We start from the raw sequence: 13,475 nt of genomic DNA on the forward strand, positions 1-13,475 counted from the left end.
AATCATGGCAGTATAATAATTCTCTAGCGCAACCATAGTTTGGTGCTCAGCTTGAATTTTCAGAAGCAGGAAATATATGGTTGGCAAAGCAGATCGGGAGTTCTCTAAGAGGGAATACATGCTGTGTAATTCTGAGCTCAATGTGGATATGGGTTGGCATGTTTAATAAATTCTTTCTCCAAGGTAGCTTTATTTTTTCCCATCTGCAGGAGCAGCAGAATTGGTGTTCGGATGCTATACTTTCATTTTCATTTTCGGGGGGGGGGGGGGGGGCTCTGCTCGAAACCTAATTGTTAAAAATCGCAATTAAAAATGCTAATTTTATTTTTTTCTGCTCTTGTGATGATGTATGTTGATGGGAAAGATTGCGTCTTTTCCTTTTAAAAAGAGAAGTGTCGGTAACTGAAACGTTTCTGTCGAAGATTAAAACATGCAGCAAGTGACACGAACAAAGGAAAAAGTAAATCCCGGAATTAATGTAGACGACAAACTGCCTTTTTTGTATTTCAAAAACTGCTGACAGCTTGTAGATTCTTATCAGCACAGTTCATTCAACCTTTAAATTGCTTCTTACGCTGTACATAGCTGATATACTGTATGATCAGGAAAAATTACACTGAAGTTATATGAGAATGTTTTGCAGACAATATTATTTTATCTACTTCCTAATGCATTCATTGAATCCACTGAGATGCATATAATATAATAATATTATACTAATGTTCTTCTGAGGTTTGTCATAGAGCATGGTAAGACTATATAAGCACGCTGGCAACTATTTATCTGCAAGAAGTAATTGAGGGATATGAATTCCATTTTTCGTTTTGACTAGGCTTATTACTTTATTGCATGATAGAGGAATTATGCTGGAATTGGCTCACCTTCACCAAAAACACTATGGCTGTTTCCGCACGGGCGGAATACAGTGCCCCAGGGACGCTAAAAACTGTGTCCCTGGGGAGGGGTTTGCACGTGCCTCTGCGACTTGCTGGAAGCCGGGAGACGAGGTACGGCGTTCAGTGACGGCGCAGCCTGTGTGAAGGCTGCACCGCCACCTGCAGCCCTACTGGGACGTCTATGTGAACGGTCTGGGGGGTGTGTGCATCGGCATTGTTTATGCCGACACACCCCCACACAGTGCCCGTGCGGAAAGGGCCTATGTCATAGTTATTCCTTCATATATACTAGTTGTTCCTTTATTTACGTAGACCTACATTTGGTCAAGTGAACTGGTTAATGATTATGCATATTCAAAGCCCTCCTGATCCCCCAAGCATCCACATTCCACCTGCCCACCCAAGCTTAACCTTCCCACCCTCCCACCAACTCAATACTCACCTTCCACCTCTCCCTCTCTCCAAGCCACATCTTTCAACCCTCCCTTTGCCCCAAGCCATACCTTCCAACCCTTCCCTACCCTAAGCCTCCCACTCCACCCTCCAAACCTGACCTTTCCGCCCTCCCTCATGCCAAGCCACTCCTTCCCCCCAATCTTCAACTTCCCACCTACCCGAAGCCACACTTTTCCCCACCTCTCCCACCCTCAAGTCACAGACTCACACCCAGGTAGGTGCAAAGTGTCACTCCAGGAGTGGGGGATGCCACCATGCATTCTTTATAAATTCTCATGCCCTGTATTCCAGGGTGCTGGAACTATTCTAAGCACAATTGCAGAGGGATGCATCCCAAATTGTGTGAATGATAAAATGACTTGCAAAGAAAAACTTGTAGGCATTGGTTTGACTGATTTTGCATGATGTTTCTTAGGTGTGTGTGTCTCTCTGTGTGTGACTCTTTGAAGCATCCAGCCTCAGCATTTTGTCTAAGACAATAAGAAAATAGATCGACACTAACCTGGCAGCATTTTGAACAAATGCAAAGTATCTAATTCAGAAATGTTTTCTAATGTTAGCATTGTAGTCAACCTGCTTGTACTTCCTGACTTGGCAGAGAGCTGTCCTTTTTATCACAGCTATAACCACAACCCTGGCTTATTTTGTTCTGTTTGGAATATTTAATTATGTGCAGTTTTAATATACAGGTGCTTTTGGGTTATTTGAATTGTAAATGAGAACATACATCCACTGCTTTTCCATCCTTGTTCTTGGAAGTAACAGACATTGAAATTGGAGCTATTAGAAGGATTAGGCCTACTTAGCCAAATTAACACACCGAGAACTGTATTTTTTAGTATTTACAGATGAGAAAATTATTTACTAGATGTTTATTTTATGCAAATACTTTTGTCAAGCTGCCTAATGAGCTACAGCACTAAAATTAACCTAATTACATAATGTGTAATATGGTGTTTTTTCTGTCCAATGTGTTGCACATTTCTCATAGATGGCTCATTATTATAGCTTGTTATGTCACTGGGTAGCAAGAATATTTCAGTCAGAAGAATGACAAAAACAGGAGAAAGGGCATCAGTCAAACAATCACTGTCTGCAATAAATCTACCTCTATTTTTAGTTTCAAATTTTTTTATTTTTAAAGTATGTCCATATTTTGTTGCTGATAATATTGTTGGAAATAAGCATGTGTTTGTTTCAGATCCTTGGATCCCACAGAGGATTTCCCCAAAACAGATTTGTGGGAAATTTTCATTGATTCACCCCTTTCCATCTGTGACCTCATGTATTCCTCGGGGGTCTACTCTTCTCAAGAAGTAGCATTTTAGGAGACATTTGGGGCTATAGCAGAGAGGAAAACTAAGGAAGGTCTTCTCCATTGTCAGGAAGGCTTTCTGTCAATAGGAAATCCAACTCAGACTACATGTATTTTTCCAAGTCCAATTTTCCATGAAACTAGTGGCACAATATGAATTATGATGGTTACTTTAAACATTTAATATTTCATAGACTCATAGAGCTGGAAGAGACCACAAGGGCCATCCCTGCCATGCAGAGGCACACAATCAAAGCACTCCTAGCAGATGGCCATCCAGCCTCTGTTTAAAAACCTCCTAAGAAAAAGATCCCACCACCCTCCAAGGCAGTGTATTCCACTGTCAAACAGCCTTATCATCAGGAAGTCCTTCCTAATGTTTAGGTGGAATCTCTTTTCTCATAGTTTGAAAGCATTACTCTACGTCCTCGTCTCTGGAGCAGCAGAAAACACATTTGCTCTCTCTTCAACATGACATCCCTTCAAATATTTAAACATGGCTATCACCTCTTAACCTTCTTGTCTCTAAACGAAACATCTCCAGCTCCCTAAGTCTCTTCTCATAGGACATGGATTTCTGATCTCTTATCATTTGGTCGCTCTCCTCTGGACACAATCCAGGTTGTCAATATCTTTCTTGAATTGTGGTGCCCAGAACTGAAGACCGTAATCCAAGTGAGGTCTGACCAATGCTGAATTGAGTGGTACTATTATTTCCCTTGACCAAAATGCTATGCTATTGATACAGCCCAGAATCACATTGGCTTTCTTAGCTGCCACATCACACTGTTGATTCATATTCAGCTTGTGGACTACTAAGATTCCCAGATCCCTTTCATGTACTGGTGTCAAGCCAGGTGTCACCCATCTTATATCTGTGCATTTCGGTTTTTTCCCCCTAAGGCTGCTTCTGCACAGCCCAAAAACAGCGCCCCAGGGATGGTAAAAACACTGTCCCTGGGGTGTTGTTTGCACAGCTGCCGCTGCTGCAGTGCAGCAGTGCCATGCTCACCACCCCCAGGTGGCGCAAAAACACTGTTTTCAAAAAACACGCTTCATGAGTGTGTTTTTTGAAAAGCGGCATCTTCCCGCTGGCATGATGTGAAGGGCACTGGCATGAGAGCACCGCTTTCAAGCACTGTCTGTTTCCATGTGTTGTTTACCTTGTCTTCCCTCTGAGGCTCCGGAGGGAGGAGGGACACGCCAACGCTGCCCTCCGACCCTCGTGTGGCACACATAAACAGAATAAAACTGGCCTTTCAGGGAAGTATGCCAAATAATGAGTCCAGAGACTAAGGACGGAATAGCTTTGAAGAGCAGTAAGAATATGGAGCAGTTATATAACAATATGGCCTTACGTAATTAGAATCTGTCTAACCCATTATCAGTGGAAACAATTTATTTATGGCCAGGACTAGAAGCGTCTGAAAACTACAAAAATGTCCAGTTTCACAGAACTGCAAGAATGTCCAGTTTCACCATTTTGCAGTGGGAGGGTGCTATAAATTTTTAAAAAAGTAAATATATCCGTACATAATATAAATTCTTCCCTGTTTAAAAAATGAACCTCTGCAGGAAAATTACTCAGAAGTCAACTAATGGGTCAAAATCAACTCTGGTTTAGTACTAAACAAACGGACTGAAATTTGTGGAAACAGAAACATGCAATGGCTTTGTGATGTGTGTGATGCTAACATTAATATTTATGTGCTACATCTTTACCTCCCATTTTAAATAAAGCTCAATGAAGAAAGGCCTTTAAAAACAATTTTAAATTCAAATGCCAAACCCTGTTACCTTTTTGCGTGCAGTGGAATTGCATTGCCTGAGGCTGTCATCTTGGAGAGGTTACATCTTGGATCCTTCTGAATTTTCATGAACTGCTTTTTGATTGGATTCTGTTTAATAGAAATGAAGAATATCTTAGTGGCAAAATAATCTTATTGATGCAGCACAATGCTGTGTGTGTGTGTTGCTGTTAGGGTCTTAGCAAACTTCTATTTAACTAATAACCTTTATCTTGTGACAAAATGAAAGAAGTCGAATGCCTGTGTGGGCCTTAGTGGAGGTTTTCAATGCAAGCCTCATTGGGCTGTCGTCTTCCAAGAGAATGGTTTGTATGAATACATTAATTTATTGATTGTGGCTTTTAAATATCCTCTATTTCAATCTCAGCTTCAATATATGTGCATTTCTTTGTAAGGCCACCCTGAACCCCTGAGATGCTGAACGAATAAAGCTTATAGTAAACATATTGAATCTTAAGATGTATTGACTAATTCTTCTGACAGTTTTGGTGGCTGAGGAGCAATTTGAGGTTTCTGGGGAGTGTGCGCTGGCATTGTGTGTTTTCTGTGAAAGAAGGGCATATTTGTCACAGGACCTTGAGACACAAGAGTTGGGAACCAGGATCCTGTAGATTTTCTGATAGCCACAGGATTATTTTGCTCTGTTTGGTATAAATAAACTGAAATTCTACTGATAGTTTCATTACGAATGTATCTGATCATCTAGAGGCTGATTTCATGATCTGATTCCACACCCTCGTTATTCACGAGTATGGCAGTGTTTGACTTACAAACTCAGCCCCCTCTTGACGTTACCTCAGCCGTATGGAAGCAAGAGCAGCACGTGCCCTTCAGTGCTGATCTGGAAACATTGGGAGATCTGTGCCATGTGAGAAGAGCTCTAGAGTGGCACAGTTATTGGTTGCTCTCATGTTATGAACTCTTCCCGTACAAAGAAGAACTTGTTCCTGGAACCAATGGGAGGAGCACATAAGACAATTCCCCACATACTACTCAGGAAAGACCAGAACTCATTAAGATTGCAGTCTTAAGCCTGTACTCTGCAAAGTGAATCTCATTGAAATCCATGGGGTCTATTTCCAAGTAACCCGTCATTATATCTAGCTGTAAGCTGGGTTTGCAGCCCAATCCTGCTTTGTATAAGTAGAAAAAGAATTTAATGTAAAGCTAGACATTGCTGAGTGCTTCAAACTGAATTAAAACTGGTTTAATTTGTGGTAGTGTTTCCCCCTCCCCCGGTTTTGTGGATCTCATTTGTTATAAGCTGTTGCTCCACTGCTTGCTTTGTGTCATGATCCCATGCCTGAATTGATCTCTTCGCTCTGGACATGTAGCTTATGACCCCAATCTCAGATCTCTAAACCAGTGCTGCTGAGAGCTTTTTGCTGCTGTGGACTATTGATTTCTCTGACACACAGTTTGCTTGCTGCCGAGAACTGTGCAGGGTGATCAACATGAATTTTGCCCTTGGGTTGGCCTTCTACTTAATCTATGCCTTCCCTACCTTGGCCTTTTACACAAATAACCATGGTTGCTTGTTCATCACAATAGGTCTTTAACTTTCAACTTATGTTCCACATAAAGGAAAAACCTGCCAGAATTGTATTTGGTACTTCATTGAAGCAGCATGTGGTGACATTTCAAAACCATAGAGTGATGGCTTAAAGACCTTTCTACTTGTCTACAAGGTTTGCCAGCTAAGGCATGCCTGTATGAGTCTTACAAATAAATTAGCACTGGTAGGCCAAGATGTAGTTTGAGGGGGAAAAAAGAAAGAAAGAGAAGAAGAAGAAAAGGATGTGTCAAGAGCAGTGGCCTTACATCAGGAATTAGGATCTGTGATTAGATGATGGAGCACTGCCACAAACTGGGAAGACCATTGGAGAACCCAAAGAGAATGGGAATCAAAATATGGTTTATTAAAGAATGACTGTGCAGTGCATCGGAGGAGGACAGAATGATTCCAAACACCAAATTCTGAGCAAGTTATTCACTCAAGTGGAATATCTATCTATCTATCTATCTATCTATCTATCTATCTATCTATCTATCTATCTATCTATCTATCTATCTATCTATCTATCTATCTATCTATCTATCTATCTATCTATCTATCTATCTATCTATCTATCTATCTATCTATCTATCTATCTATCTATCTATCTATCTATCTATCTATCTATAGAGATAGAGATAGAGATAGAGATAGAGATAGAGATAGAGATAGAGATAGAGATAGAGATAGATAGAGATAGATAGATATAGATATAGATATAGATATAGATATAGATAGATAGATAGAGAGAGAGAGAGAGAGAGAGAGAGAGAGAGAGAGAGAGAGAGAGGGCTGGTGGAGGTGCGGATACAGATGGAGTAATATAGCTACCTATCTGGCCTCTTAACACTGAGGAAGTGGTCTGGGTAGTAAGTCAATCCATTAGAAAAAAATCAAGATTTTATATTGTATTTCAGTTGGGGTCTCTATGGGCTATCTCTTGGAGAAGACCAAAAAAGGCAGTGGAGAGATTCTGTTTATATTTATGAATAGGGCTGCCAAGCTCCAGGTGGTGCCTGGAGATCTCCAGGTGACAAAGATTAATTCACCTGGAGAAAATGGCTACTTTAGAGGGTGGACTCTCTGACATGATGCCCTGCTGAGGTTCTGCTCCTTTCCAATCCCTGTTCTTCCCTGGCTGCAGCCCCAAAGTCTCCAGGTATTTACCAATCCAGATCTGTCAATCTGGTTTATTAGGCGAAAAGGACAGTGCCATTGAGATGGATAGGGAGTAGGTTCAGAGCATTTAATGAGTCCAAATGATGTGAAATGAAGGGTGGGTGGCTCTAGAAAGGCATGCACGGCATGAAGAGCAGATTCAAACTTGCTAACTGAATTAACCTCAAACTGAATTAACATCAAACTGAATTGAGGTAGATGTTCCAAATATGGCAAAGGTTCTGTGTGGGTCAGTTAGACATAGGACCAACAAAAGTGTCCTTGATTAGTTGTCTTGATTAATTATATGAATACTGTTTTGGGGGTAGTTTTTTTCCCATCCAGGTTTATCCAGTGAGCATCTATTTATTCTCAGGAAATATGATTCAATGTATTGTCGAAGGCTTTAATGGCCAGAATCACTAGGGTGTTGTGGGTTTTCCAGGTTGTAAGGCTGTGTCCCAGCAGCATATTCTCCTAACGTTTTGCATGCATCTTCAGGTCCTCTGCAGGTGAAACATCAGGAGAAAATGCTACTGGAACATGGCCATACAACCTGGAAAACCCACAACACCCGAAATATGATTCAATTTTGTGGAGTTGGGGTGTGTGTGGTAATCTAGCTTCTTTTCTTTAATCTGTGTTTTGTTCTGTTCACATTGCAGTGCTTTAAAATGTGTATTTATGGCACAATAAATATTTACTCTCTTTTAAACATGATGGATGCATTTTTTTCTCCATAAACAATGAAATTTTACCTTGAAGAAAGAAACCTGTTGTGCGTAAATTGTCTTTTGGATCACCCAGTCAATGAAATCCTATAATTTACTCTCTTCTTCCTAGAGAAGTGGAAATGTAGTTGACAGACACTACATAGTAATAGCAAACAGATTTATTTGGAAGAAAAAATAATCAATGCCCAAGGCCTATTTATTTACAAATATGAAATTCATTTTTTGTAATTATGATATAGTTATCACACAGGTAGGGTTTGCTCCAGAGCAATCTTTCCCCCATGGAGGGAAATTTAATATAGAAATTTCTGGATTTTTCCTGAAAACTTCTCTGAAATAATATGTTGATAAGAAAAAAAATCCTTTTTTGTGGTTAAGAGAAACTCTCTTTTCCAGGAAGTATACATTTTCAGAGACAATTCATTTTTGTATTTCATTGTGATCTCATGCAATATACACCTGTAATACATATGTACTATTATATTTATTTTCACAGCTAAGTCCACTCTTTAGAGATACAGTCCTGAAGAGAACGTACAACTCCACGTTGAATAACCCTGTTGTGATTCAAGTAGAGGACAGTTACAAATCTCAAATAGACAGGGAAGATATTTTTTCCTGTATGTCTAAGGAAATTCTCTCCAAAAAGTGAGTATAACTACTTGCCTAATTTTATTTCTATGCACCCATATATTTCCTAACAAATACAATCTTATGGGCTTTTGGAAATCTGCCAATGAACTTTGCTATGATAGTCTATGTTCTGGATGAAGGCAAACATTTTTCCTATAAAAAGCATATGTTTCAAGAGGTGAAGGCAGTGGTGGGATTCAAATAATTTAATAACCAGTTCCAGTGGTGGGATTCAAATAATTTAACAACTGGTTCTGCCAAAGTGGTGCAAACCTGCTGAATCCCACCATTGGGTGAAGGGTATGTATAACTCCATTATAGATGGAAGACACGTCCATAACTTTCATTCTTCAACTCATGCCCTTTGCTTAAACTTTTCTAGTGCAGGACCTGGAGTGGACTTGATTTGATTTGGCAATAAAAACACACACCATGATTCTGGACCCCTTGGGTGCGGAAACTTTATTTATTAAAATATTTCTATCTTGCCTTTCTGTTTGGTTCAAAGTGGCTTAAAATAATTATTAAAGCAGATGCAGCTAAAACGAATGATAAAATAGCAAGCCTCAAATCCCTCCCCCAACCCCACCCCTTTAACAGATGTCTGCCATTGAATTCTTCTTAAAAGCCCTGGCAAACAGATAGACCTTGAAGCACCTCTGAAAGATCTCCAAGGAAATGCCTATCTCTCCTCTTTGGGGAACCCGTTCCACAGAACTGGAACCCCAATGGAAAAGGTTCAGCTCTGAATAATTTCAGATGGGCCACCCTAAGTGGTGGGATAGCCAAGAGAAGAAGAAGAAGAGTTGTAGAGTCTGTTTCAGTAATCCAGCTGTGAGGTTACAAGAGCATGTATGAGCATGGCCATATAACCTGAGTCTAAGTAATGAGAAAGTTGGCAAATCAGATTTAGCTGATAGAAGGCACTCCTGGCCACCATGCCAACCTATCCTTCAAACACTAAGGCTGGTCCCTGAGCACCCCACAAGCCCTTACTCTGCTCTGAGAATTGTGAGAATTGCATTAGGAGCAATAGCAAAGAGCTTTTTAGTGGGTTAGATGTTCTTACTCATGCCACCCAATTCCTTCAGCATGCAGGCATCATGTCTTCAATCCATAATAGCCCCCTACTGGCTGTATAATAAGATGGTGATGTCACAGAGGGTTTTTTTCATTTGCATTCTTCTCTCTCTCCCCTCTGCCCCTTACCAGCATGGAAAAATGATGCCGTGCCTGATATGTAATGATGAGCGAGTCCTGCTGAATGCTGTCTTAAGAAGAAAGGACTACAGATTGATGAGGTCCTCCATCAACTATTCAAATTAGCATTGTGATTCATAACCTTAAAATACATGAATATTGTGATTCTCTGAGATGCAACTTTGTTATTTCTGAATTTCTCTTTCTACTGTTGTTTAGCTCTTTCATTGTTTTCTTGTAGTTTACTGATATTTCTATTTGAATATCTGCAATAGGTAATGGCTAGATTTTCACCACCTCTTTTTCATCCTTTGCAAAATAATGCAACTTGTTCGGCAAATAGAAGTCATAAATTTTGGATAATATATTAAAACTAGAATATTCTCATAATATGTGTGAAAAGAAATCCTTTATTAAAAAACCTGAACACCCAGCCAAAGGTAAAAAAAAAGTAGTTTTCATGATAACATTTGTAGGTAACTAAAAAGGTAAACAAAGCAGTTTTCACAATACCATTTGTGGGTAACTCTAAATTCATATTGATTGCACAAATAGCCACAAGAACCCAAACAGCCACATGAGACTATTTGCTATAATCTTGTCTGTAAAACGTCTTTCCATTGCCATATCTGGGCTTCCTGGGTTCCCATTTTGGTCTACTTGGTTAGAGGTCTGAAAACATCTTTTTAAATTCATCAAAGATTTCAGCCAGAGGTTCCTCATTGGCGGAAGAAGATATGAAAAACATATGTCTAATATATATCTCGAATTTAAATCAAGAGCTTAAGGAAATGGAAGAAGATTTCTGATATTTCTGCATAGCTGAAATCATATTAACATACCTAGATATACCCGCATGATGTATGAATCTGACTACAATTACGGCATTAGTTACTTTTGTCTGCCAACACTGACTCTTATAATTTCTTATAAACTGTTAGTTAGTAATCCATAGTGATCTTGGATACCACAGGGATTCTCCTTTGCTGTTTATTTCAAATATACTAAAAGTCTGTGGGTCTCCTAAAACAGTGGTTCCCAACCTGTGATACCCCCAGGGGTATGCAAAAGTATGTGATGGGTTTGCTAATATGGAGGTAATGGGTAATTTTAGGGTAATGGGTTGCCAAGGGGTTTGTGAGTGAAAAAAGTTGGGGACCACTGTCCTAGAACATCAGACTAGATGAATTTATAACAATTAAAACCAAACCATTGTGTTAAAAAACACTCTCCAGTCTAACTTCAGAGATTAAGAATGGAGAGAATAACTTTTAATCAGAGTAGATATTATTAGACTGGATGGACCAATGGCTTGTTTCTGTAGAAGGTAGTTTTATATGTTTTATATGTATTAGTTTGTTGAACTCTCCCTTGTTGATTTCATCCCACACTTAATCATGTCCAAGTGATTATATAAATCCTCCCATTGCTAGGAAGTAGTGGAAGTATTTTTACAGGGCAAATGGAAACTGATTTAGATATGTATGAAGGAATCAATTTAGCCTCCTTAGAGGTGTCTGCCAAGGGCAATAGACTGAAAGATGGGACGGCATAGAACCAGCACTAAAACCTTCTGACTACTAACTGGCATCACAAATCTGGCCTACAAATTCACCTGCATTCACAGTCTCACTCCCACTCTGCTTCTTTCCTGTTTCACATTTGACTCTCGACAGAAGTAACATAGTGATAGAAGCTCTGAGAACCGTTTATAACAACATGGTTGCATGGCTTCAGTGTTCCTGGGGGACTGGACGTTTCTCTTGCTTGATTTAATGATGACTGAAAGACTAATATTGAAACAGGTTGTTGATGGACACCAGAACTAAGAAAATTAAAGAAGATCTTGAAACCTGGAACCATGCATAATTTGTACTCTCGAGTGTTGGCTTAAATCCAGTTTTGTGTGGGTGGTATACGTATACAAACTGCTGGGTTTAGCAAAAAAACTGGAAGTTAACTACCAATTAAAAAGCTTCCTGCAATATATCACCACTATATTCAGCAATAAACTGTCTTAAATTCACAATAACCATTGATAACTTCTTTTATCACACCCTAATAAAGGCTGTGCAGAGCTGCTAGCTCACATACTATGATGGATTCATCCTCTGCAATATTAGCTGCATGGTACACACCGAGCAGCGTGATTCACAGCCGCCTTAATTCAACTTGCACTTTTAAAAAATGGAATAAAAAATCTGCAGCTGTCCTGCTACTTGAAGCATGAAAGATTTAAGAAAAGAAACTTTTTTCTCTTAATGTGTTAAAGCACAAAGGGGCACATTTTGAAATTGAAAAGGGGATGGGACGGGATATGAGCCCAAATCCAATAAAAGTCATCATTTTTGAACTGCTCAAATTTTCCAAACCAGCAAGGGACATGATATATTAGGAACACCTACCGCACAAGCTTCATAGAAACAAACAGAACGTGTGTAAACATAAATGTGTCCTTTTCACTGAAAGCCAGCCACCAAGCTCTGTTCCCTGCTACCTTTTCACTTGTCCAGGTTGTCTTTGTCCTTGATCCATGAGTCTGCTATTTGTCTAACAGCTAGAATACTGATGGAATCTCTATATGCCCCCTCCCATAAATGGGAGGCACGGTGGTCATAAAATCTGCAGTAAGAATGATGGTGACACCGCTAAGTGGAACGTCAGGGAATGGTGCCAATACCCCATTTATATCAATAATACTTGGTGTCATTGTATAAAATGGTCGGAAAGTTAACTACTGTGCATAATTAGCAGCTAATTTTAAACCTTCCACAACTCAATTATTTAACTTCTTCTAAACTAAGCCCACATCTTGAAATCTGACACGCTGGTTATATTTATCATGCACATTCCCAAGTTATAATTCTGAAATATGGCTGGCAGTGCATCATAGCATTTACTGCACCAACAAGTCCAGGCTTGGCCTTGTTTATAATAGCAAGCCAGCCCTTTTTATTCGGGCCATATATTTGAGCAATGAAAGTGACTTTTGGAGACTGTTTTCTGTACAGGGCTTCATTTGTAAAACCTTGCAGATCACCTTGTTTTGGTGACAGGTGTGGTACTGTAACAACTGAATATTCCATCTCCAATTGTCAGTTTTCAAAAATGCCAAATGCTGGACTTTTGCTAGAATTGCTGCCAACTGATGAAATGTTGAGAAACGCAACAATAGAGTTGGATCTTTAGAGTCAGTGGAGGAGACCAATGGAAGCAGATTTTTCCCACCTTGTTCCTTCAGCATCCCCTTGAGTATCTTAAAGAGGTGATACTAGGGATCGGAAGATCTGCAAAGATGCAAGCTACCCGTGCCACACAACTAGCGGCAGTAGGCAAAATTACCCTCCTATTTCTTCAAGCAGTGATGCTTCTGGGGAAACAGCAGTTGCTAACAAATGGTGGTTACAATGAGTATTACAAATTAAGCTGTGAGAAAAGATATGCTTGTGACAGGGGGAAAAGGCTGCTAAAGAGATTTGTTTGTAAACTGAACCCATTTTGGGCCTACATATACAACCACCTACAAAAACCAATGTCGCATGCAGGAAAAAAATCGAAATTGCAACAGCAAGTCAGTGAAATGGAAATGAGCTGCAGCTGAGTTATAGATGCTCTAGGACTTCAGCAACTCCATTTAGATGCAGAGTTGTAACTTTGTTGTCTGGCCAGCTTTCTGGAGCCTCCCTGTCCTCAGCAGCGCAAGAGGTCGGGGAGGTATTT

General features: G+C 39.8%; 1 protein-coding gene across 1 annotated transcript in view; it reads left to right on the top strand.

Moving 5' to 3' along the window:
* STPG2 (sperm tail PG-rich repeat containing 2) overlaps positions 1 to 11,617 on the top strand; it is a 255,436-nt gene extending 243,819 nt beyond the window's left edge. Inside the window, exons 13-14 of the mRNA XM_048508808.1 lie at positions 8,419 to 8,570; positions 9,768 to 11,617. Of these exons, the coding sequence (XP_048364765.1) occupies positions 8,419 to 8,570; positions 9,768 to 9,780 (165 nt within the window). The 3' untranslated portion in view covers positions 9,781 to 11,617. The remainder of the gene's footprint in view (positions 1 to 8,418; positions 8,571 to 9,767) is intronic.
* Positions 11,618 to 13,475: the final 1,858 nt, after the last annotated feature.

This window comes from Sphaerodactylus townsendi, linkage group LG10, assembly GCF_021028975.2.
Source record: "Sphaerodactylus townsendi isolate TG3544 linkage group LG10, MPM_Stown_v2.3, whole genome shotgun sequence".
Taxonomy (NCBI): domain Eukaryota; kingdom Metazoa; phylum Chordata; class Lepidosauria; order Squamata; family Sphaerodactylidae; genus Sphaerodactylus; species Sphaerodactylus townsendi.